The sequence below is a fragment of the Eulemur rufifrons genome, chromosome 14 (assembly GCF_041146395.1).
Source record: "Eulemur rufifrons isolate Redbay chromosome 14, OSU_ERuf_1, whole genome shotgun sequence".
NCBI lineage: Eukaryota > Metazoa > Chordata > Mammalia > Primates > Lemuridae > Eulemur > Eulemur rufifrons.
The window spans coordinates 22,993,787-23,020,693 of record NC_090996.1 but is presented as its reverse complement, the minus strand read 5'-3'; the positions used below and the strand labels follow the sequence as shown (position 1 = coordinate 23,020,693).

General features: G+C 42.8%; 1 protein-coding gene across 2 annotated transcripts; it reads left to right on the top strand.

The window, feature by feature from the left end:
* Positions 1–34: 34 nt before the first annotated feature.
* Positions 35–26,907, top strand: ACSM5 (acyl-CoA synthetase medium chain family member 5). 2 transcript variants are annotated; one of them, XM_069486850.1, is made up of 15 exons: positions 35–177; positions 1,218–1,313; positions 4,188–4,406; positions 8,645–8,855; positions 11,920–12,127; positions 13,667–13,810; positions 15,682–15,835; positions 17,910–17,989; positions 18,092–18,215; positions 18,921–19,001; positions 19,144–19,245; positions 23,299–23,426; positions 23,509–23,608; positions 25,513–25,632; positions 26,039–26,907. In XM_069486850.1, exons 3-15 carry the CDS (start codon positions 4,203–4,205, stop codon positions 26,120–26,122), a joined length of 1,740 nt encoding a protein of 579 aa, XP_069342951.1. In that variant the 5' UTR covers positions 35–177; positions 1,218–1,313; positions 4,188–4,202; the 3' UTR covers positions 26,123–26,907. The 2 variants fall into 2 exon arrangements, 1 of the variants encoding a protein (XP_069342951.1); XR_011235311.1 differs by lacking the exon at positions 26,039–26,907 and having other exon boundaries at positions 23,509–23,710; positions 25,513–25,530.

The following is a 26,907-nucleotide window of genomic DNA, read 5'->3' as shown; positions in this document are numbered from 1 at the left end:
CTTCTGGTTGCACCCTCTCTTGGCTGCATTTGGGGTGAAAGTTCCTTGTGGGAGACCAAGTCAGCAGCCTGCCTTCCCTAACATCCCAAGGAAAAGCGGCGCTTTCAGGCTTTCGGACATGCCTCTCAGCTGAAGCAGAACACAGAGCCCTCTTGCATTCCTGGGTTCAAGAACAAGGTAATATGGAAAGAAACTTTTTTAGCCGAAGGTGTCAGCTTTCCCTGGAGCCTTTACTGATTAAGCCAACAAGGGCCACGGCCTGAAATGGCCTTGGGGACTCGAATTATCAGCTGCCAAGGGGTCTGAGTAATCCATGGGTGGGAGACAGAGGAAAAGGCTTGGGGTAGAGTTCAGGAGAGTTAAGGGGTATCAGGGAGAGGGAATCTCTGAGGCCACAGGCCCAGGGTTGGTGGTCACGGCAGAGGCTGCAACCTAGGCTTTTTTGGGAAGTGTGACCTGGAAGTCAACTTTCCTGCCCAAGCCTTACTTTATCGACAAATGGAGAAAATAACATTTACAGCACAAAATTATTATAAGGATTTAATGAAATACTGCTTATAAAGCACGTTCAAAATGCCTGGGACACAGTAGGCCTTCAATAGACGGCAGCTGTTACTGTCTTTCTTGTTGTGACACATTTGTCAACTAAAATAAACTCTTAAGGCCCCCCCACCCCACTACTGACTGAATGGATCCCCTCTTGACCAAGGGGATACCCTAAAACTGAGTTGCCAGCCATGAGAAGGGAGGTCAGACATGCCTCATCACGTCCCCCTCCCTTCTTGGAGACATCCTTTGTAACTCATTAACAGGCCTAAGGCCGCGCAAAACAAACCTGCAGGTCCTTGATTTACGCAACAAACATATGGCCAGGAGCTTGTCTCTGATTAACAGACTTCCATATCTTAGCTTAAAACATTCCAAGGCTTTAGACAAAGATTCATTTCTTTAACCAATTACAAGTCAAAGAGTCTTTAAACCCATCAGTAACCTGTGAGCTCCAGCTTTGAGATATCCCACCTTTTCAGGCCAAACCAATGTACGCCTTCCATGTATCGATTTATGACTTTACCTGTAATTCCTGTCTCCTTGAAATGTATGAAACCAAACTGAAATCCCGCCACACCGACTCCACTTGCTTAAGGCTTCTTGAGTGTAGCTCTGGATCATGGTTCTCAAATTTGGCTCAGAATAAATCTCTTAAAATTATTTTACAGAGTTTGGTTTCTTTTCCATTGACAAGATTGGCACCCAGACGTGGGGCTCAGAGAAGACGCAGAACCCCTGAAGGAGTAGCCTGAACTTGGCGCCAGGTACCACATGGCCCATTTTGGGCCCCCAGACTCCGACTTCCTCCTTGGGTGGAACTGACAAGTCCTTCCAAGCTCCAGACCTCCCTTTGGTTGCTGGTCTTGGTTTACTCTCAGTTGGTTCTTTTCCTAGGAATTTGTTGTTGGGGATCCTAATTTTGATTTGGAGGTGCATTCTAAAGGGTCTTTTCCATTGCCTCTTCCTCCAAAATTAATCTCAATTGGCTTTTATGTGCATTTGTGAAAGAGGAATTGTCTTGTTTGTAGATAAATGAGAGACTGAGTTCCTCAGCTCTGAAGAGAAAAGGCATTTTACTCTTCCCAGCTGAAAGGCACTCCCTGAGTGGGAGCTGCTTGGGGCAATTCCCCATGGTGCGAGTAGTTCTACAGGGAACCCCCCAACAAAGTTAATTAAAAGAAGGCTCATCCAGGAAATGCATGTAAGAACTGATCACTCAGTGTTTTGAGCCCTCTCAGAGGTACTAGACCCCCAAAGAGTGAAACTGGTATACATAAGAGGGTGGGACCCAGTCAGCAGTGAAACACTGCGGAGCCCCCACCCACAATCAGCACACTCTGATCCACTACTACTAATTGTAAACCCTAGACTACAATTTGGTCGCTTCTTTTAAAGAAAAATGGGAAACAAATCCTTTAAAAATGAGGAAAGACAAGGAAAACAACTCCCTCCGGGCACCCCCAGTTGGTTTATGGTGTCTCTACTTGCAAGTATTTGTATAAATGGAAAGGTTTTCTGGGGCTCCAGCTGGTTTTAGTCAATTCTTGTGCACAAGTTTTTAATAAAGGGCAAATTACATCAAGGAAAATTCAGACCTCAAATGGCCGACCTGCCACTATAGAGTTAAAATGTTGAGTCTCTCAAAGCTCTCTCTTTTCTTTTCTGGCTACTCTAAAACCGGCTAACTTTTTCTATTTGTGTGGAGAAAAACTCCTTTTTTATGGTATCTTCATTTGAAAGGCTACCTGGAGATCCCATAGCCATTTCTATCTAAAATGTAAACCTTGAAAAAAAAAAAAAAGCTCATTTTAAACTGAAGAGGAAAAGGGTAAAAGAGGTTTTTAAAAATCAAATTGCCACTGAGACTGCTGTACCCAGAACTTTGACCCACAGGTGTAATTAGGTTGCCTTTCAGGGCAACGAAAGCTTTGCCATGTGAACAAGTTCCAGTTTTATCAGAAGAAATTTGTATCCAGTTGGCTTCTACAAACTGGTGAATTATCTGTAAATGTTGCGTTACTATATTCTTGGGTTTAGTTGCAGACTTGTAGCAAACATAAGCATTGTTAACCATTTCAGCTAAGGAATTTAGAGACTGTTGTTGTGTCACAATATTTTAGTCTCTTTAGTAATTTGTCCTCAGGTGGCTGGTAAATTTCTTGTTATGTCTGCTTTGCATAAACCCGATAACTGAAAACAATTATACTCAGGAAGTTCTAAGTCTATGGGAAGCAGGGGACTTTTTTATGACTGGGATGGATATCTGTACCACGTGGCCTGGAAAGGCAGAACCCCTCATGTGGTATTTGTTTAGGCTTCTGTGTGCCCCTCCTTGATCTGGAGGGTCTAAAGTAATTCCATCCCTCGGAATTGGCCCTTACAATCTCACACGCCCCCTCTTCTGCGATAGTCCCTGGGCCTACAGGGAGGATGCTTTCAGTCTTAGTAACAGGGCATTGGCAGTGAATAACAGATTGGGCCCCGTGGGATTCAGTAGCTTTAAGTCCTGTAGATAGCAGGTAAACTTGTTATTCACCTAAAACTTGTCATCACTCTGGGAAATAAAACAAGAGAATCAGTAATGTTGTAAATAAAAAGGCATACAAAATTTATTTCAGTCCCATGTAATTAATTTCTGTTCTGTTTGAGGTTGAGTCAGAGATACTCAAGGACATATTAGCTTTCTTATTAAAATCCTGGAAGTTTGTTTTGTTTTGGTCCAATGGTATATAATTTCTCCAAAGTTATCAGAAACCTGTATTCAAGAGAACTCGTCAGTCCTTTCCATGACTTTCCTTGAAGAAGCAAACTTTGGACTAAGAGGTTAAAAAAAAACAACAAAAAAAAAACACAACAGACTGATAACAAGAACAGCTGCAGGTGGTGGTGTTTTCTTTTTCTTTTTCTTTTCCCTTTTCTCTGTGCAGCCAGCTTATCCAAGTCCTTGAAATCTGTCCAGCAAGAGTTGAGACAGAGAGCTGGAGTAGAGAGCTCGTACCCCTGCCATCCACTGAGGGTTCTTCAAGGCTGAGAATAATGAAGTCTTAGAGATAACCAGTTAGGCCACATGTGTAATTAAACAAAGGGTAGTTGTGTTGTGAGTTTTATTTCTCTTATTTTCTGTTTGATAGTTTATTTTCCTCTGTTAGATAGGTTATTAAGACCTATCTAGTTAAGACCTAGTAAGACCATCTTTCATCTAGTTAAATAAAAATGTATTGTTATAATTAATGTCACCTGTTGCTTTCTACTTTTCTCAGTAGAAGTACTAGGATTTTGTAAATTGCATGTGCAGCTCACATTCTATTTCTACCGGACAGAACTGTCCTAGAATTGTCTTCCCCTTTGTGAGGCCAGTTCAGGATTGGCCAAAGCCTTATTGGAGGGTTCCTTTTGAAGGACTGAGCCTCAAGTAGTGGGCTCTGAGTGACCAACCTCAGGCCCACTGGGACCCACAGGCAGTGGGAGGTGGAAGGGATGGACCTAAGGTCAGAGAAGAGAAATGAGCAACCTCACCCAGCAGAACCGAGACTGGAGGCCAAGAGCCTACTCTGCAAATCAATGCGTATCACAGTCGTCACCAGCGCTGAGATCAGGCTTCTCCTAACCTTGACTTTCTTTCCTCTCTTTGATGACAGACAGGAGGTGAAAACATGAGGCTGTGGTTGAGAGACCTGGTCCTTCATGCACTGAAGAACTCCCGGGGATTCTGCAGGTCTCATGGGCAGCCAGCACCTCCACCTGTCCCTCAGGAGATTGTGGCCACCTGGGAGGCCATCAGCCTGGGGAAGCAGCCCGTGCCTGAGTACTTCAACTTCGCCCATGACGTGCTGGACGTGTGGAGTCAGCTGGAAAAGGTGAAGCCCGCTCTGGGCTAGAGCCCCTCTTGGGCATCTGAGGTTGTTCTCAGGCTCCCTAGTGAGAAACAAGGCTATGAGATACATTCATGCGGAAATATGGGCCTGGGAATTTTGCTAGTCCTAAAGTTTAAGCTGTTAGCATTTAAGCCTTAGGAAAAACAAAATTATGACCAAGGATTATGAGCTGTAGACACGCTTGCCCAATCCCTGAGGTATCTCATATTCCTGAGCCCAAACCACACAGTGACATGGTTACATCCCTTTTCGATTCCCTTCCAATTGTTCTGACCAAGTGAAGGAGGAAGTTTTGCTCTGCTGTTGCTCTGGCTTTAACCCCACTCTGACCTTTCAGGCACTTTGTTCTAAATAAGGAGAGCACAGGGCTCAGGCTCAAAGCTTTGCACGGATGATAGCAGATACATAAATTTAAATAAGATAATCTTGATTACATGTCTGCACATATGCTTCTTTCCTTCCCCCCCCCCCCCATGCATCTGTTGCGTCTCTCTGTATTTTGTGGTTATCTTTTATTTGTGTCACATGATGCTAACTTTTCAGTTATAGCAGGAGAATCTAAAAGTTTATTTCAAAGAAATTTACTCGTGTTAATTTTAAGATGAGATTGTTTAAAGAAAAAAATATGAAAAAGATAAAAGATAGTATTAGTAGATATGATAAAATTATACCATCAGCGGATATGGTGAAACTCATAAAGGTGGTGTGAGTATGACTGAGACATAACAGCTGGCTTTGCAGTTGGATGGACTTGGTTCACCCACGCACTTGATGTGTGACCTCAGATGAGTGCCCTAAATGCTCTGGATCTCAGTTTTCTCATCCATGAGATGGGAGTCAAGTCATATACCACTCAGAGTTGTGAGAATTAAATGAGAAGTCTGTGTAGGCAATGGAGCCAGAATGTTCCATTCCTGACTGTCTAAAAATCTCAGCTCTTTTTGCCACACCAGGGGGCATCCTTAGAAGAATTCTTCTAATGATTTAAAAAAAAAAAAAACAGGATGAGATCATAAAAAAGGATAGAATAAGGACTTTCAAAAATTCTCTGCTCCATAAAAGCAACAACCCCAGAAAAATTGGGAGAATGAACTTTTTTAGAACTCTGGAAACTAACCAGTGATGTTGGAAATGCAATGGTATTTATTAAGGCAATTAGATGAATCTCAGTAAGAACAGTGAGCTTTGTGGCACTTTAACTTGTCCCAGTCCCAAACCCTACTTTCCAGCTACGTGGTAGACTTGAAAAATGACAGCCCTCGTTTCTGGTGCAGCATGGCAGCTCTCGGAGCAGAACAGAGTTGGAGCTTTTTCAAAGTTTTATTCCTGAACAAATATCATTATTTGATTTGTCTGATGGTTCTTTAGAAGACCCGATTTGTAAAAACTATCTGTATTTGAACCCACTCAGAGCTCAACCAATGAGAAAAGCCTTTTCCCTGGGGGCTTTGCCAAAAACAATCATGGGCAAATGTTTTAACTTTGTGGTTGCCTAAATGGTGCAAACAATAGTCGGGGCAAACAATAGGCTGACCAAAAAGCTAAAAGAGAAAAGTTGTGGAATGGGATGTCTAGAGGAGCTTTGAAAAGCTCCAGTGTGTTACTATAAATACAGAAGGCAACATACTTAAGTAAGGCTGTGTGCATTCCCATGGCTTTGCATATGCTTAGGAAAGACCTGAGAAAGCCCTAGGCTTTCACCTCTGGCTGACCTTGAGGTTTTGAGCAAGTGTGAAATGAAAACTAAGGTGCATTTGTCAACCGCCTGGCTGAGTGTTGAAGGTGTGCCCCAACACATACAAAGACTGGGAGATGTATTGATTGCAGGCATTGAAAGAAATCTCTGTGTAATCATAGCTGACCACTAAGCTAACCAAGTAGTGACCTCAGTGGCACACACAACAAATAACACAGACTGTACAGAATTAGTTCAGAAAAGTCACTAAACAAACAAACCGCAAGAAGCAGCAATAACAAACTCAGGTGGGGGGGGGGGATCTGATTTCCAGAGTTATCACATTATGTGATTTTAAATGCGTAGTTTTTAGCAAAAAATTATGACATGCAAAGAAACAAGAAAGCATGGTTGTGGTTAGCAAAATAATATATTCTCCCCAAGATTTACACACCTTAGTCCCTGAAACCTGTGAATATGTTATCTTACATGCCAAAAGAGACTTTGCAGATGTGATTATATTAAAGGTATTGAAAAAGAAAGATTACCCTGTATTATTTGGGTTGGCCTAATATAATTCCATGGTCCCCTATAAGAAGAAAGCAGGAGGTTCAGAGTCAGAAAAGGAGAGGTAACAAAGAAAACAAAGGTTGGAGTGATATGGGTCATGATCCAAGGGATGTGAGCTGCCTCTAGAAACTGAAAAATGCAAGGAAATAGATTCTCCCCTAGAGACTCCACAAGGAACACAGCTCTGCTGATGTCTTTATTTTAGCCCACTGAGACTGATTTTGAACTTTTTATCTCCAGAACTATAAAGTACATTATTGAAAGAAATTAAAGAAGATCTACATGAATAGAAGCACCTACATAAATAGAAAGATATCCCGTGCTCATGAATTAGAAGAATTAATGTTATTAAGATAACAATACACCCAAAATTGATCTACATATTCACTGCAATCTTTATCAAAATCCCAGTAGACTTCTTCACAGAAATTGACAATATGGTCCAAAAACTCATATGGAAATCCAGGGGACTCAGTGGCCAAAATAATCTTGAAAAAGAAAAAAAAAACAAAAAAAAAAAAAGCAAAGTTGGAGGACTCACACTTCCCTGTTTTAACACCTATTACAGAGTTACAGTAATGAAGACAGTGTTGTGCTGGCATGAAAATAGACATGGATGAATAGGATGGAATTCAGAGTCGAGGAATAAACCCATAAATCTATGGTCAACTGATTTTCGGCAAGGGTGCCACGACAATTCAATGGGGAAAGAGAACTGTTGTTCCAACTAATGGTGCTGGCACACCTGGGTGTTCTACTTACATGAGAAAGAATGAATTTGGCCCCCTACCTCACACTGCATACAAAACTTAACTCAAAACGGATCAAAGATCTAAATGAAGGAATAAAAACTATGGAATTCTTAGAAGAAAACATAGGTGTATATCTTCATGACCTTGTATTAGGCAATGATTTCTAAAGCACATGCGACAATAGAAAAAATAGATTAAATGGACTTCATGAAAATTAACAGGATGGTATTTGTATATCAAAGTGAAAAGACTGTCCTTAGAAAGGGAGAAAATATTTCCAAATCATATGTCTGATATGGGTCTAGTGTCTACAATATATAAAGAATGCAAACTCAACAATAAAAAGACAAATAACCCAATTAAAATACAGGCTAAGTATTTGAATAGACATTTCTCTGAAGAATATAAACAAATGGCCAATAGACACATGGAAAGAAGCTCAACAGGGAAATGCAAAATTCCAGCCACAAGGAGATACACTTCAAACCCAGCAGTATGGCTAAAAACAAAAACAAACAAAAGATGTACAATAGCAAGTGTTGAAGAGGATGTAGAGAAATTAGAACCCTCAGACATTGCCAGTTAGGAATGTAAAATGTAAAATGCACTCTGGAAAACAGTTTGGAAGTTGCCCCAAAAGTTAAAGATAAGAGTTATAATATGATCCAGCAATTTCATTCCTAGGTATATATCCAAGAGAATAGAAAACATGTGTTTACACAAAAACTTGTACAAAAATGTTCATAGCAACATTATTAATAATAGCCCCAAAGCAAAACCAACCCTAATGTCCATTCACTGAAGAATGGATATTCAAAGTGTGGTCTATCCACATAGTGGGATATTATTCAGCCATTAAAAAGAATGTGGCACCAATACGTGCTACAACACAGAGCAATCTTGAGAAATTATACTAAGTGATAGAAACCAGACATAGAAGGCCACATATTGTATGATTCCATTCATATGACATATCCAGCACAGACAAATCTATAGAGACAGAAATTGGTTACTCACTGAGGCAGGTGATGTGGGGAACAGGGCAGATAGGCACAAGGATGAGAGCAAGACTTCTCAAAGCATGTCTTTCCATATTGTTTGGTTTTTGAGCCCTGTGAATGTATTAACTATTGTAAAAATTAAAGTACATTAAAACAATGACAAACAAACAAACTGCTCATCAATGTCTTCTATTTTTTTTTTCTGCCTGCACCGCGGTCTAGGCTGGGCACCGGCCCCCGAATCCTGCATTCTGGTGGGTCAGTGGTACGGGAGCAGAGGTCAAGTGGAGCTTTGAGGAGCTGGGGAAGCAGTCCAGGAAGGCAGCCAACGTTTTAAGCTGTGCATGTGGCCTGCAGCCTGGGGACAGGATGATGATGGTGCTCCCACGGCTCCCGGAGTGGTGGCTGGTCAACGTGGCTTGTATGCGGACAGGTCAGCGTGCAGGGCTGGGATTCTCAGTTGGGGCCGACACAACCTGCCAGAGCTTTGCAGTGTCCGCAAGGTTTGGGAGATGGAAGAAAATGAACTCTATGCAAAGTTTTTCTTACTTCCCCTTTGTCCAACAATCCCAAACTTGATTGTGTGGAGAGACCAGACAGCAATTTAACTGATGAAAAGCAGACCAGTGCAAGGCAATAGAGAGTGGTGAGGACTGTAGCAAACTGGAGATCACATGCTTCATCACATGGGGGCAGCTATTTGTTACCTTTAACCAAATATTAATATTTCTATGGAAGAATGAGTGCTAGTGTTACCAGAACTTCTGATTTGTAATATAACTTTGGATTTGTAATCCAAACTTTGGATTTTTATTTTTTTTTACAAAAGTACCCTCTAGTCTTTTAAAGTTGGCAACTAAATCAATTTTTAAAAAACCCAAGTGGGACAAACCAAACATATTTTCTGCTAGTTGTGGTTGGGGAGCCTTGCTTTAGTTGCTAGAGAGAACTTACGCAGTTAAGGATGAGAGACCTTCATAACCAACCTACACTAGTTTCACTCTTAGACTTTATGACTCTCACTATCATAGCATTGTCCACCTCCCAAGAGAAGGAAGAGAAGGACAAAATAACCATAAGATTAGCCCTTGCGGGGGGTGGCGGGGGGGTCTTCCTGTGGTCATGAATGTCCAGGGCAGAGGACCATTGATCTTCTTGGAATGGTTGCTCCAGCCCAAGACAGAGGACACGTAGCCCAGTGAACCTAGTGAGCTTCTGCCCACCCTGACTTAACGCATTTATTCAAAAGGCTAAGGGTTTTAGGCTAGTTTCACAAAAAAGTGAGACAGCTCATTAAGGTGGAGAGCTGGTTTCCCCATCACCCAGAAACTTTCAACCAGTTGGAATGTTGTTCATCCCCTTCCAGTTGTGTTCTCATATATATCTGTAAAACACCCGAAAGACAGATGTTTTCACAAATAATGTTTGCAAAACAGTGGGGTACAGATTCACACCAGAGATCTAGCCTTTCTCCATGAACAAGTGTTATTCAATCATTCTGTGAATGGACTGTCAAACAAAAAAAGAGGCACATTTATATACTTTTTGCACAGGATATAAAAGTAAGCACCAGTAAAGTGTCTCCGCTCTGAGGAAAAGGAACAGACCCACAGGTTTGGAGGGTTCTCCACATCCTGCCATGACATATAAGGTTCACTTAAATGAGGGCCAAGGCGCAAGGAGCCCTAAATTTTTCTTGAGCACTTACTATGTGCCAGGAATTACGTTGAACACTTGGCATGATGAAAACATCCCTTTGCAGTTTTGTTTTTTTTTTCATGTCACCCAAATTTCCCCAATTCCTCCAATTATACAGGTTCATCCAGGTCTATGATGTCCAAATAAAATAACTCAAAGCCACATCCCATGTTACGATGCCAACTGTAGCATTCTCCCCAACAGCTTAGAAAATACCCAAGCTGGAGGTCCTCACATTCTCTCATCTCCATGTTCTCCTGATAGGGACTTGTCACCTCTCTTCCTGTCTGTGGCATCTGACTTATTTGTCTTGCTGACAGCTCTGACTGCCTACCACCTGCTGGGGTCTCAAACTTGAGCACAGCCCCCAGTGGACCAAAACACAACTCCAGGAGGAATACACTCCTCCTGGGAATGACTGAAACATAGAGATGGGATGAAGAACCACAATCGTTCAGCTCAAAAAGTCTTCATGCTGGGGTTTAAATGCTGCAAAAGTTTGAGAGTGAAAGGCAACAAGAACTTAGGTTTGGCTGCCATGCTATTTGGGATTGGTCCTTGCTTCTGTCTTCTGTCCTCACTAACTGGCAGTGGCAGGATGACCGATTCTTTTCATTACTGTTATTATTTTTATCTTTATAGATTTGGGGGTACAAGTGCAGTTTTCTTACATAGATATAGTTAGTAGTGGTGAATTCTGGACTTTTAGTGTACCTGTTACCTGAATAGTGTACATTGTACCCAACAGGCAATCTTTCATCCCATCTTTCTCCTACCATGTGGAGTCTCTAAAGTCTATTATTCCACTCTGTATGCCCATGAATCAACCTAAGTGTCCACTGATGGATGATTGGATAAAGGTACGGCATGTGTGTGTGTGTGTGTGTGTGTGTATACACACACACACACATACACACCCCATGGAATACTGCTAAGCCATAAAAAAGAATGAAATCATGTCTTTTGCAGCAAGATGGGTGGAACTGGAGGCCATTATCCTAAGTAAAATAAATCAGAAAGTCACATACTACATGTTCTCACTTAATAAGTGGGCGCTAAACAATGAGTACACGTGGACAGACTCTTTTAGTACCTCTTTCTTCTCTGTGAGAAGAGAATGTTGGACACAATGGAGTGTTTTAACCTGCATTCTGAGTCTCTCAAGAGGTTTTCAAGTATCTGATTAAAATTTGCTCCTGATTTCTGCTTCCTCACACCTGCCCCTTGGGAGGGGATGGGCTCAGCTACTCTCAGAGTGGCTTTAGTTGAAGTAATATGGGGGTCCCGGAGCCCCCACTTGCTATACCTCCCTCACCCCTGCAAGCAACCCACACCCACACAACTAGGATTCATGGTGGCATTTTGTTTGAAAGGCATGGAAAACCGTTGAGCTAGGTAATCTCTAAGGCAATGCAATACAATGGTCAAGAGGTTTACCTCTGCCTAACTTCACAATTCCAGCTCTACAACGTATTAGCTGTGTGATCTTGGGCAAGTTATTTCATTTATTTAGGTATAAAGGTCTAAATCATAGGGATATTTCAAATCTGCAAAGTAGCTATAATAATAGCATGTGCTTTCTCAGAGTTGTGAGAATTACATGAAATAATGCATGCAGAGTTCTCAGCATATGTAAATGCTCCATGAACATTTTCTGGATTTCATCCCTGTTGTTATTTTTACCTCTTCCAGCTCAGGCATTCCAACCCTCTCCAGCCCCTTCCCTCCCTCATCTCTGGCCTCTGCACTCGGGTCTTCCCACACTGTTCCGTCAACATCTTCTCTCTGTGTGATGCCAGGAACCGTCATGATTCCAGGCACCCCTCAGCTGACGGAGAAGGACCTCAAGTATCGACTGCAGTTGTCCAGGGCCAAGTCCATTATCACCAGCGACTCCCTAGCTCCGCGGGTGGACGCCATTAGTGCCGACTGCCCCTCCCTCCAGACCAAGCTGCTGGTGTCGGACAGCAGTAGGCCAGGCTGGTTGAACTTCAGGGAACTCTTCCGGTGAGTTGGGGCTCTCTAGGAGAACAGCACAAAAATGAAGTGAAGCATTTCCCCTTTAAGCAACGAGAGATGATGTGCATTGCTGATTCCACGTTGAGAGTGAATCAGAGGAAAGCTCACTTTGACAGCCAGACCCACCCGGGATGTAATCCTGGTGACCACCTTAGTGTTCAAGGTCATTCGTTCTGTCAGTGCTAGATTTGTCACTAGCTTTTTTGTGCCTCATTTGCCTCTATAAAGGCTACAGTGGTTATTAGAGCTATTAGTAGAATACGTGAAATAACCTATATGATGCATTTAGTACACAGCAGGCGGCCAATTAATAAAATAATTGGCATGCTCTTAGTGTATGCTGGGCACTGTGGTAGGTAAGTATTCACCTACATTCATTCATGCATCAAAGATTTAATGAACTTCTATTTTGTGACAAACATCGTGTTGGGTGCTCAGAACACCGTTACGAATAAGACATCATCTTATTTAATCCTTGGGAAAAAACCCTATGATGTGCATTTTAACTCAATTTTGCAGGTGAGGAAACTGAGACTTAGGAAATTGAAGTAATTTTCCCAAGATGCTAAAAAGTAGTCAAATCATGCTTGGAATGAAGCCAAAGCCACATTTTCCTTGGAGAAAGGCCCTGGTGGAAACCTACCTGGGAATTTGAAACTTTGTCCTGATTGGAGGCCAGAACCCAAAAGAAGCCTCTCAGGACACCACACTGTTGGGTCACAGATGCCCACCTGCCACATTAGCTGCAGCAGATTCACCTGATGCTGTTTCAGTGCAGATTCCAAGGCCCCACCTCTGAGCTATTCCACCAGACATATCTGAGCAAGGGCCCCGGGAATATGCACTTTAAAAAATCAGCCCATGTGATTTTGATGAGTTGCCAGGTTGGCCCAGATCAGTGTTTCTCAACTTTGGCTGTCATTAGAATTACCTTAGGAGCTTTTTGTAAAAAAAAAAAAAAAGAAAGAAAAAAAGAAAAGAAAAGAAAAGAAAAAGATTTTGATTTTATTTTGTTCAGGTGGGGCCCAAGCAATGCTATTTCTTCTAAAACCTTATCAAGGGACCTCAAGGTACAATGAGGGTTAAAAACCAGTGGGTTAGCTGATTCTCCAGATCATAGGAATTTGGTAATTACTCAGATCTCGAACCCCAGAATTTGGCACAGCCTTTAGAAAACAGCTCTAAATTATTAGGAACGGGGGTGCGGCAGAGCTGTGCCTACGTCCGCAGAGTTATGAACACGGACGTGTATGTTCCCCCAGAAAGCCCTCAAGCCTTGGTAAAAGAGCAAGGGCTCTTTTGAATGAGTCATTTAACCATGCTGAGCCTCAGTGTCCTCATGTGCAGAAGGGTTATAATGACAGCACCCACCCCAAGAGGTGGTTGCGAATGATGCAGGCCGGAGCTCTCAGCATGGCGCCTTGTACGTGTTTATGAAATGGTGGTTATACTGTGGTTATACGTATTACTGGCGCCACTAACTGCTTTAACTGTGGTAGCACTACCTGGTGTTTTTGCATTTTACAGAGAGGCACCTACGGAGCACAGCTGTGTGAGGACCAAGAGTCGAGACCCCCTGACCATCTACTTCACCAGCGGGACCACGGGGGCCCCCAAGATGCTTGAGCACTCCCAGTGCAGCTATGGACTGGGTTTTGTAGCCAGTGGAAGGTACAGGGGCAGCTTGTCGGGAGGGTCCAAAAACAAAAAGCGGGTGAAGGAGCCGGAGGAGGCAGAGAGAGGGAGAGAGTGGCAGATTTGACGTCAGAGAACCAACAAGGGGCAGCTCGGGTGAGATCTTGAACCTCTGGGCTTTGCTCTGAGTGAGGTGAAAAGTCACAAGAGAGTTTTTTTTTTTTAATTGTGACACAATATAAATAACATAAAATGTACCGTTTTAACCATTTTTAAGTGTACAGTCCAATGTCATTAAATACATTCACCTTGTTGTGCAACCGTCTCTCTCTAGGACTTATTTTATCTTTCCAAGGAGAAACTGTGTACCCATTGCACAGTAACTCCCCAGCACCTTCTCCTCTGGCCCCTAGCAAACTTTATTCTACTTTCCACCTCGATGAATTTGATGCTCTAGGTACCTCCTGTAGGCGGTGTCATATAGCGTTTGTCCTTTTGTTTGGAAATTTGGCTTCTTACACTTAGCATAATGTCCTCAAGGTTCATCCATGTTGTAGCATGCATCAGAACTGTCTTTCTTTTTAAGACTAAAAAATAGCCCTTTGTATGGATATATCACATTTTTAAAAGCCATTCACCTGCTAATAGACCCTCAGGTTGTTTCCACATTTTGGCTATTGTCAATCATGTTGCTATGAACAGTGGTGTACAAATATCTGCTCAAGTCCCTGCTTTTAATTCTTTTGGATATAGACTCGGAAGTAAAATTGCTGGATCCTATGGTAATTCTATGTTTAATGTTTTTGAGAAACGTTGGATATTTTGAGCAGAGGAGCGACATGATCTGATTTGTTTTTTAAAAGGCTCACTCCAAAGGCTGGGTTGACAATAAACCCAGCATTTGAACTAAAGAGTTCATTTTTGGAGTTGGAAATTTAAGAGGCTTATTAGATATCTCCATACCCTGAGTTAAAAGTGGAGTTCTCTTGAGTAGGCATTTAGAGATACATGTCCGGAGTTCATGAGAAAGATGCATGCTGAGGTTATCAGCGCAACGATGGTATTTAATATCGTGAGATTGGGTGAGATCAGCAAAGAGTGATGTACACTGAAAAGAGGAGTCTCAAGACTGAGTAACTGAGGCATTTCTGCATCGAAGGGGCAGACCAGGAGGACTCAGCAGAGGAGACTGAGAAGGAGCAGTCAGAGGGGAGGAGAAGATGCAGGAAAGCCTGTGTCCTGGAGTCCAAGTGCAGCAGGACCACTTTTCTGTCTTCTATGTTTGCAGGCACCGTTTCCCCTTCCTAGGATGCTCTTCCTTCTCTGTCTCACCTGTGCAATTCCTGTGTATCTTTTATGTCTAAATCAAGTGTCACCTCCTCAGACCCCATCTCCACCCTTGCTCTGGGTTAGGTGCCTATCCTCTGTAAGTGCACAATGCTTTGTGTTAACTCTATTAAAACATGCTCTCCGGGGGCTTCCTAGATGTTTATACTTATTCCATTATAAGCTCCTCAAAGCAAGACTAATGGTTCATTCCTTAATGCTAAGTCCAGATTAAGTGCTAAATAAATGTTGGATCTTTAAATAAATTAAGTGCCCTCATCATACTGCATTAAGATTATTTGCTTCCTTATACGTTACCCTCCTTAGACTGAGAACTCTTGAAAACATGGGATCTGTCTTTGTAATTCTGTATCCTTAGCCTGGGGCACAGGTATGTGGAAAATGTTCAAGAACTGCTTTGTTAAGACAATGGTTGACTTGATGGCTCTTGTACAGATTTGACAAGCTTAAGTGAGTACCCACTGTGGGCAGGGCTCCAAATAAGGTGATATTGATAATGTAACCCTTTTTATAGGTAGAGTCATCGTGGAGGGTTGCTGACTTTCTCTCATTTTTGGCAGGCGGTGGGTGGCCTTAACCGAATCAGACATCATGTGGAACACGACAGACACTGGTTGGGTGAAAGCAGCCTGGACTCTCTTCTCTGCCTGGCCTAATGGATCTTGCATTTTTGTGCATGAGCTGCCTCAAGTTGATGCCAAATTTATCATGAATGTAAGCAGAGAAAAAAAAAAACACCTCTTATATGTTGGGTATAAAATAAGATGAGTGGGATATAAATTTTGAGGTTGCAGGAGAAAAGGCATGAATAAGTTATCTTCAGGCATCTTTAGTGTTGATATTAACCAAAAAGACTTCCAGGATCTTCCACAATCTAGTTCCTGCCCATCTGGCTACCTTCAGTCATTGCCTATGTTCTAGCTAGATTCCTAGACACAAGGCCATCTCATATCTCCAAACCTTGGTATACCCTATCTCTTCTGCATGGGGTGCCTCTCTCCACCACTGTCTTCCCAATGCTCCTGTCAACCCCCTAGTTATTTGTCAAAACCTTAGGCAAGATCAGTCTGTGCCTCGACTGTAAGTGCTACCGTCCATGGTCCTTAACGTGAGACTTTCACCCAACTCTAGAATCCTACTGACTCCCGCTTAGCCTCTCAGGGTCTTCTCATGGGAGGGAGGAGATTTGGTGTCCCCAGTGAGGACACAGGGCACCTTTCTTCTGCCTTCCACATCCTAAGCGCCATTCCTTTGCATTGAGGGAAGCTGTATCACATGGTGACAGGCTGTGCCATCAGTTAGACCTAGGCTCTGATCCTGCATCTTCCATTTGATAGCTGTGTGGCCTTGGGAAAATTTCCTAACCTCTCTGAGCCTCAGTGTCAGCCTCGTCTTTAAGAAAGAAAGAGATAATGTAGTTCTATGTACTTGTGAGAATGAAATGATACAAGGCACAGGCGCTGTTATATAGTAGGTTCTTAACACTATTATTATTATCATCATCATCATCATCAAGCTGATCATCATCATTATTCATGTAGGGCTTAATGGGCCAGTGTCTGTGTCTTCCCCCTCCACTGCCCCAAGCCCTGACATAGTGTTTTTATTATCTATTGCTGTGTAGTACTTTACCCCCAAAACTTAGCAGCTTAAAACAGGAACACTTATTATCTCACAGTTTCTGATGGTCAGGAATCGGCAAATGCCTTAGCTAGATGGTTCTGGGACAGGATCTCTCATGAGGCTGCGATCAAAATGTCAGCTAGGTACCCCCAGGCTCATAGCTGCATTATTGACAGTGGCTAGAAGGCGGAAGCAACACAAGTGTCCATCAGCAGATCTATGAGCAAAGAAAACGTGGTGTATACATACAATGGAATATCACCCATCTTTAAAAAGGAAAGAAATCTTATCACCCATGATACAATAGGGATAGACCTCAAGGACACTATGCTAAGTGAAATAAGCCAATCTTAGAAGGAAAAATACTGTATGATTCCACTTACATGAGATACCCGTAGTAGTCAGATTCACAGAGACAGAAAGCACAACGGTGGTTACCAGGAATGGGGGTAGAAGGTGATGGGGTGTTATTGGGTAATGGGTACAGAGTTTATATCTGGGAAGATAGAAATAGTTTTGGAGGTGAAGGGTGGTGATGGTTGCACAACAGTGTGAAGAGACTTTATTGCACTGAACTGTACACTTTAAAATGAGTAAATTTTATGTTGTGTATATTTTACCATAATAATAATAATAATAATACAAGATAACAGCTAGTGGTGCAATAATCTCAAGGTTTGACTGATGCTGGAAAATCTGCTTCGAAACTCACTTGTGGCTTTCAGCAGACTTGAGTTTTTCGCTGGCTACTGGCTAGCGGCTTCAGTTCCTCACCGTGTGCCCTTGTCCCCAGGATGGCTTGAGGGTACTGAAAACAAGGTGGTTTGCTTCCCCCAGGGAGAGTGGTCCGAGAGAGGGAGAGAGAACAAGCCCATTCAAGATAGAAGCCACAGCCTTTGTGTAACCTAATCTTGAAAGTGATGTCCATCATCCTGGCAGTACACTACCTAGACCCACCTTGGTACAAAGTGAGAGGGGACCCCACAGGGTACAAACACCAGGAAGCGGGGGTCATCAGGGGACATCTTGGAGGCTGGACACTACACCGTTTTCAACTTCTCTGTTTTAGTAATGAAACTATAAAGACCCACTTCACCTGTCCCAGATCCAAGAAGTCCCATCACAGAGACTCTAAGAAGATCTTCCACTCTTTATTTTTGTTTAGACTCTCTGCACATTCCCAATAACCACCTTCTGCTGTGTCCCCACCATGTTTCGGCTGCTGGTACAGGAGGATCTGACCAGGTACAGCTCTTCTGTTCGGTGCTTTGAGTGACCTGGGCAGCGGTGCTGCAGGAGCGGGCAGGGATCCCGACATAGATGTCCTTGTGTCCCCGCCCGAGAAAGGTACCAGTTTCAGAGCCTGAGGCACTGTATAACCGGAGGGGAGACCCTCAACCCCGACGCCAGGGAGAAGTGGAAGCACCAGACGGGCCTGGAGCTGTATGAAGGCTACGGCCAGTCTGAAACAGTGAGTGCTCGCGGGCGGGTCCCTGCCCCGGGTCACTCTGTAGTCCCTCCTGCCTTTATGGCTGTCGTCTCCCTGACAACTGGGGGAGAAGCCGATAACAAAACTCTACCAGCTTTTCTTCCCTTTCGGTTTAAAGGTAATTTAAAGTGATTTCAAAATGACACCATAACCAATAAACCAGCTCTCATGGCCAAGGGTGGTGTTTGTCTCCACCAGGACAGCCCACACCTGTCTCTGCTCGGAACTCAGGATCCTAAGTCGTGTCCTCCACAGTTACCTGGGCAGAGATGTGGAGATCAACTGAGTCTTTTGTCTCATGTCAAGTTCTTCCTGTGTCAGTGCCCATTAGACTGCTCCCTACGTGTTTGTTGATTATAGAAGGAGGAGAGGAAAGAAAGAAAGGCAAGAAGGAGGTAAGGAAGGAAAGGAAGGAAAGAAAGAAGGAAGGAAGAAATAAAGGAAGGAAGGAGAGAGGGAGATTAAAAGAGAAAAGAAGGGAGAAAAAGAGTAAAGGAAGAAGGAAGGAAAAGGAAAGAAGGGAGGAAGGAGAGAAGGAAGAGAGGAGGGAGAGGAAGAAAAGAAGGTTGAGGGAGGAGAATAAAGAGGGAGGGAGAAGGAGTTAGAAGGCAGAGAGAGAGAAAGTCATGGCCCAGGAAAGGAGCTAAGGGAAAAGGTTCCTTCTTATTAATGCTAGTTTCTCTCCAGGTTTTAATCTGTGCCAATACAAAAGGCATGAAAATCAAGTCTGGATCCATGGGGAAAGCGTCCCCACCTTACGACGTGCAGGTAGACAACCTCTCCCAGCTGCTGGTGAAGGTTGCTTTGAAGAGGGGCGAGATAGCAGTGCGTGGCTAGCGCAGGTGTGGCTGGTGGGCAGCCTGGTAGTGCAGATGCTCAGACACACACTGTCCTGTGATCTCTCCACCAGATTGTGGATGATGAGGGCAACGTCCTGCCTCCTGGAGAAGAGGGGAATATTGCCATCCGCATCAGACCCACCCGGCCCTTCTGTCTCTTCAGTGGCTATTTGGTAAGACGCAGGGAACAGACATTCTCACAGCAATTGCCGTGTACCAAGCATTTCGTACCACACTTTATAAATATCTATTTGTTTAACCCTTGCAATAACTGCATGAGGTAGGTTGGTGCTGTTATTGATAAGGAAAGCTATTACTGATAAGGAAGATATTGCAAAGGTGAAGTGATGTATCCAATGTCACGCAACTACTAGTGCATGCAGGACATGGGATTTAAACATGGGTGTATGTGAGAGCACAAGCGTATGACATGAGGACAGCCTCATCATTTTAATGATAAGAAAACTGAAGTTCAGGGAAGGGAAGGGATTTACCAAAGGTCGAACTGCAATACTGTCTCAGAGCAGAGTTTTCAGAATTCTTTTTGTGGTTTTCTAGGAAGGTTTATATCCTGGGATTTCAGTTCAAGTTTCTGAGATAATCCAGTATTTACTGCTTCTCTATACCCACCTTGGCTAGTGTTTATGATGCATTTTCTTTTCTCTAAACTTTTCTCTATAAAACTCTCAACCTTGGCTGTGCATTAGAAACACTTGGGAAACTTCAAATCTTACTGATGGTAGAGCCCCACCTCAGCCTAATTAAGATCAAAATTTCTGACCATGCGGATCAGCTCCCAGGTGACGCAAATACCCAACCAAGATTGAGAATCACTGCTTTAGAGAAATTCCATCTCGTGCATGTACTAAGCTGTCAATCAGCTACAGAATTGGAAGAAGCAGAAAAAAAATTCAGTCCATTTGTTTTTAGAATGTTATATTTTAGTGCTTTTTTCTGTGACTACAAGAAAAATAATCCTTGCCTGTATTTTATTTTAAATCACAGAAACTTACCTACCAAAGACTCCAACAATATAGTAATCACGCCACGCCAAGATAATGTTAACATTTCAATGTCTTTTCTTCCAGACATTTTTATAAGCAATTGTACATCTTTGACCTTCCTAAAAAACTTACTCATTTGTTATTTATTGAGTGCCTTCTCCATGCAACGAGGTATACAGCAAGACCCTGGCACTCACAGAACTCACATGCATATCCTCTCGCGGTCTGAGATCATTCCATTGAGAAAGTACTAAAGTAATTTGTAAAGTTATTTGCTAGATGAGAAAATAATCACTTTCTTCAATACTTTCTTTCCATCACTAGTACCAGCAGCTAGTTTTCATTCCAGGTCATTTTTAACTAAGAAAAAATATTAAATCTCTCATAAGGGTCATGGCACATGTGAGAATTAATAGAGAAGGGAAGATCAGAATTGCTCTGTGAACCACAGGGGGTCAGCAGGACTGACAAGTCAAGCTCACTCTCCCCCACAGTGAGCATGAACATTTCCAGTTCGTGTTGGCCGTTCCCAAATAGCTGAAATTGCACATGTGAATTAAATTAATATGCCCATGTCAATTTTATATCCAATGTAAGGGATACACTTATATCCCTAGGGAAACAAACTGTCAAATGCACAGATGTTCATTATATGGTTGTTTATAACAGAAGAATATCTAATTTTCTAATACCAGGAAATTAGTTACGTAAATTATCTTACAGCATTGTGAACAAAAAAAAAGGGAGAAAAAGAAAAGAGAAAAAAAAGAAAAGAAAAAAGAACCCAAATTTCTACAACAGAAATTTGCTCAAATACATAATATTATAGCCACATGGGAATATTATGCAACTATTTAATATTTATTTAAATATTATACAAATATTTAATATAATATTACAACCACTTTTACTCCTGTGAAAGAGCTTTCATGATATGTTGTTAACGGAATTAAAATTGAGTTATAGAAATCTATGTATAATATGTTTCATATGTGTAAAATCACATATATACCATGAAAAGCTCTTTAAAATGATATTAAATTTTTAGCCATGGTTATCTGAGTAATGGAACTGATCTTTTTTCATTCTTCCTCTTTATTTTCTATTTATTCTATTTTTTCTATTTATGGGAGATGCATAATTATGTAATAGAGAAATAATAATAAGTGTTTTTTAAACTTTGCTTATTTCTGCAAGCAAAGAACACCCAGGATGTATTATACTTTCATACATAATTTGCACAATGTCACAAATGCAACTTTGTAAAATGCACTTTTAAAAATTAAGTTATGTCATGAGTCTTTTCATGGCACTAAATGTTTTGGGAAAATTTCATTGGTGTTCCTTTGTTTTTTTTTTTTGGTGACAGAATCTCACTCTGTCACCCCAGCTAGAGTGCAGTGGCATCATTATAGTTCACTGCAACCTCAAACTCCTGGGCTAAAGCAATGCTCCTGCCTCAGCCTCATGAATAGCAGGGACTACAGAGGCAGGCCACCACACCCAGCTAATTTTTTCTGTCTTTAGTAGAAATTGGGTCTCACTCTTGCTCAGGCTGGTCTCGAACTCCTGAACTCAAGCAATTCTCCTGCCTTGGCCTCCCAGAGTGCTAGGATTACAGGTGTGAGCCACCTCGCCTGGCCTGATTATTGATGAACATGGTGATTATGCTTTGTGTAGCATCAGCATGTTTGCTTACAAGGGTTTTGACTCTGCTGGGGGAACTTTGAATCTATCTCCCAGTGCCCAGCCTCATAACAAGCATCATTACCCCAAGAAAGTTAATGCCTCTGTCCATAGCCTGCTCCTCCAGACAGCTGCTTGCAAGCGAAGGGAGAGGAAGCCCTGCCCAAAGAGCCCCTTCACAGATTATTCTCTGATTTTTGACTATAAATGCCGTATATTTGTACTGTGTGAATATCTTCTTTAATGTTCTGTAGAGTTTTAAGTTTTCTGTGCACGTGTCTTACAGATTTTGTGCTAGATATATTTTTAGGTATTTATAGCTTATCTATTTTCTTGTTTCTCAGAATACAATTGTTGAATTGAGGTATAATTTACTTGCAATAAAATGCACCCCTGTTAAGTGTGCAGGTCAATGACTTTTGACACATGTTTACGCATGTGTAACCACTACACGGTCAAGCTATGGAGCAATTTTATCACCCCCAAAGTCTCACTTGTTCCCCTTCACAGTCAATCCTCCCTACTCCAGATCCTAGGAATCATTAAATAATTTGTTGTCACTATATAATAATTTTGCCTTTTAAAAAAACAAGCTCATATAAATAGAATCATAAAATATTCATTTTTGTGTGTCTGGCTTCTTTTAATCAGAAAAAATGCTTTTGTGAGTCATCCATGTTGTTGCATGTAGTAGTAATTTGTTTCTTTTATTGTTTTTTCTTTAAAATCTTGAGAATCAAAGTTTGATTTTCTTTTCTCTTTCCTCTACCCTTGCCCCCTACCAATGGGCTCTTTGACCAACCCTTCACTTTCTACCTTCACTGATTCCTGAGCACGAAGAGTATTAGTGTGTTCTTTTGTCCTCAAAAACAGGTCTGGGCCGGGCGCAGTGGCTCACGCCTGTAATCCTAGCACTCTGGGAGGCCGAGGCGGGTGGATTGCTCAAGGTCAGGAGTTCGAGACCAGCCTGAGCGAGACCCCGTCTCTACTAAAAATAGAAAGACATTATATGGACACCTAAAAATCTATATAGAAAAAATTAGCCGGGCATAGTGGCGCATGCCTGTAGTCCCAGCTACTCGGGAGGCTGAGGCAGTAGGATCGCTTGAGCCCAGGAGTTTGAGGTTGCTGTGAGCTAAGCTGATGCCACGGCACTCACTCTAGCCTGAGCAACAAAGTGAGACTCTGTCTCAACAAAAAAAAAAAAAAAAAAAAAAGAGCAAAAAAAAACAGGTCTGATGGCCCTGTGCCTACCCTCCTGTGTTCAACTTGCGTTCTAGGACCCCTCCTAAGGACGGTGGTGCATGGCTGCCCTTAATCATTTCCTGGTAGCTTTATTCCAATTAAAAGAGGGAGAACCTGCTTCACAGGGCCATAGCTTCCTATCCATTGGGGAATTCTGGCCAGCTTGGGCTTTGGAAACTACTGAACATTCTGTTGAAGGGCCTCTAGCCTCCGGCATGGAGCTGCTCAGGCAGTCGCTGGACTGAGTGGCTGTTCCCAGATGGTCCTTCATGGGCTTTCTTTATGTTTCAGGACAGTCCCGAGAAGACGGCCAGATCAGAAATAGGGGACTTTTACAACACAGGGGATCGAGCCTACATGGACGAGGATGGCTACTTTTGGTTCGTGGGAAGAAATGATGATGTGATCAATTCTTCAAGGTGGAGCTGTCTGCTCTTTCCCCCTCACTTTGAAGTTTCAGGATGGGAAGGGCCACTTGAAAGAATTTGTTTTCCTTTCCAGCTACCGGATCGGGCCTGCTGAAGTGGAGAATGCCCTTGCCGAGCACCCAGCTGTCCTTGAGTCTGCTGTGGTCAGCAGCCCGGACCCCATTAGGGGGGAGGTAACCAGTCCAGCCGAGAACATGGCCTCCTGCTTCTGTACCTATTAGCGCCCAACAGAACGAGCAGGAGGGCCCAGATTCCCCCATATCACCTCCATCCAGGTACCACAAAGTTGAAAGCCACTATCAGACACACATTCCTTTTGATTAAGCGTTGTCTGCATGTCTTCAGAGACTTAACAGTCTCGGGAGGGACACCGTGGGAAAACATCAACACTTTGGTGTTAAGTGGACACAGAACTGGATCCAAAAGAGGCTCACTATGGGATGGCAGATCTTGGTGGTGGGTGCAGGCTCTGTCATCCATCCTGCCCAATAAAGTTCATTTTCTGTTTGTAGATGAGGACAGAGTGAGCACATGAGACATGGTAACCTGGGAGGGATTGCCAACTTGAGGGATGGCAGAATATGTATCCAAAATGACCCTGGAGCTCTGACTTGGGGGGAAAGGTGGTACATGGGCAACGTATGTAACCTGCAATTCTGTATCCCCCATAACAATAAGATGAAATAAAAAAAAAAAAAAAATGACCCTGATACACCAGAAAGATAGGCCGAATGTAATAAGCTAGGCTTTCTCAGGGGAAATGCAAATTCCTTCCTATGGGCCCCAGAGGAATACACAGAACAGGAAAGATCAGCATATAGGCACCCCCGACGTATTTTGCACTGGCTGTAAATCCAATGTAATCCTGGAACACAACACAGTTACTTTATGAAAATTAGTGCAACATCAACCTGCATCCTCAGAAGCAGCAGGGCCAGAGACATGATTCTCAAAGTCTGGTCTCTGGATTGTTCAGAGCTGCATTGTCTGGGGTTCTTGTTGAAAAAAACAGATTGTAGATCTTGAGTCAGACTTGCTGAATCACAGTAACTGGGGACGCAGCCCAGTTGCTGGGGAATCTGCATTTTAGCCAGTAGCCCCTTGCCAAATGATTTCCCACTAAGGCTTGAGGCGATTAATATTGAATGAGGGAGGTGTGAGTCCCATCTATGTGCCAGAGAAGTCACACCTGGAAAAGTGGGCCCGGCTCTGCATGCCGAGAATTAAGTGAGGCAGTGACAAATGGCGTGTGCTCAAAGTTAATCCATGCAGAGTGCTTAGAACAGAGGCTGGCAACAGAGTGCTCAACTGCTAAATGTTTAGTAGTTATGGCAGTAAGACAAAGCTCTTCCTAAAAGCCAGATCTGTCTGAGTATGAAACGATAATGACTTTCCCACCTTTTGGAAAGTATGCAAGGACAGTGAACTACCCCTTAACAGAATATTGCTGATAGAATTTAATGCTTGTCTGAATAAGCAACCCAGTGGCCTTTCATTCCCATTAGAAACCATGTTCTGTTGTGTTTGAGTTTTGGACTCTTCCTACCCACCGGGGGAAGGAGGCAGCCTGTAGGAAAGATGTGGGCAGAGGGAGCCAAGGTACAGGATGTGTCCCCGGATGCCTGGAACAGAAGCAGCGCAGCTCAATGTTTGCTGATTGCAAATATTGATACATGAAGTCTCCCAAATGCCCAGCTTCCCTTGAAAGTGGCTGGGTTTTCCTCAATCCTGCTTGTTCGAACGAGTGCCTAGCTACCTTCCTACTTAAGAAAAGCTGAAAGTAAATCACCATAGGAGTTTGTGAAGCTCTTTTCTCCAAAGTATTTGCATTTTTCACTCCTAGTGGTACCAATCAATGTATGAGGAGTAGTTTGGGAAACAGGCAAGGGTCTGAAATCTTTCCACAAAAGTCAGTGTGCCCAATAGCTGATCCTGGAAAGGCAGGCAACGGAGAAATTGGTGCTATCCATTTTACTGGTAGAACTTCTGTGATGGGATGGTAAGGCTAGCTTAAGGAGAAAAGAATTGTTATGCAAATCTGATCCTTTCTGGTATTTTTTTTTTTTTTTTCCTGTAGGTAGTGAAGGCATTTATAGTCCTTTCTCCAGCCTACTCCTCTCATGACCCAGAGGCACTAACCCTGGAGCTTCAGGACCACGTGAAAAGGGTGACTGCTCCGTACAAGTACCCCAGGAAGGTAAACAGACTAGAACACAGGGAGCTGGGAACCATTAGATGGGCTCACACTGCCTGAGCTCCCACTCAGGGCCAGGCCCTGTGCCAGGTGCTGGGGTTATGGAAATGCATTTGACCTTGGCTGCTGCTTCAGCGTTTTTTCTCTGTTTCTTTACTGGGTCCTTCCCAAAGTACATTCAGTTCTTACTCTAAGTGACCTGTAAATCAGATACAGGGAGTGGGGCTGGAACGCCGTCAAAATGATCATGTGTTCCAGGCTCTAGCTGTTGTCCACATGGTCTTCTGGGAAAACCCTGAACCATTTGAGCCTTCCAATGAGTAGCAGAAGGTAATGACTCTTTCAAGACAAAAGTATTTCTGGGAAGCGATGATTTCTAAGTATTTTGTTGTTTTTGTTTGGTCACTAGGTAGCCTTTGTTTCAGAACTGCCAAAGACGGCTTCTGGAAAAATACAAAGGAAAAAATTGAGAAGCCAAGAGTGGGGGAAATGAGGTGCAACCCCAGAAAGGCCCCATAGTCCTCCAAAGGTTCGAAGAGGAGCTGGTGGGATCCCTGGTCAGCTGCCACTTGGAGCATCATCCCTGCAGCCCCATAGACATTGAAGGTGCGCAGCTTCCAAATGGGCATCTCCAGAATCATTGGATGACCCTGGAAGAGAGCAAAAGAATGTCCCTGACCCAAAGCCCATTGCCACTGTCCAGTGTAGCAAATGCTTGGTGGCTTGACTTCCCCTCTGCCTGGAGGCATCTCAGCATCTGCCTCCTGGTCGTACTTACTAAAAGCTTTCAGCCTCCCACCAAAGGACCGGTGGGGCACCTGTGGTCTCATTCCTGCCAGTGGGACTGTGAAGGCTTGACCCTTTTGGATGAAAGCATTTGGTAATAGTATGCAAGAGCATAAAATTGATCATACCTTTTAGCTCAGAAATTCTATCTTTGGAAATCACTATGAAAGAAAGACATCAAAATGCAGAAAATGTTTGGTGCACAAAGATGTTTACCGCAGCATTGTTTAAAACTGAAACACATACCCACACAAAATCAATGTCCAAAGAACAGGGAATGATTAATCATAATTAGTTAATTATGATTAGTTATAATAACAAATGATAATTTAATTATAGTAGACTAACTCAACATATTATGTGGCCTTTAAAAATATTTAAGGACAGTTTATCATGTCTTGAGAAAAATGTAAGCTCTATTAATTTTAAAAATTAGACTAGAAATAGATGGATACTGGAGAATTACAACTCTGAGAAATAAAGGAAAAACTG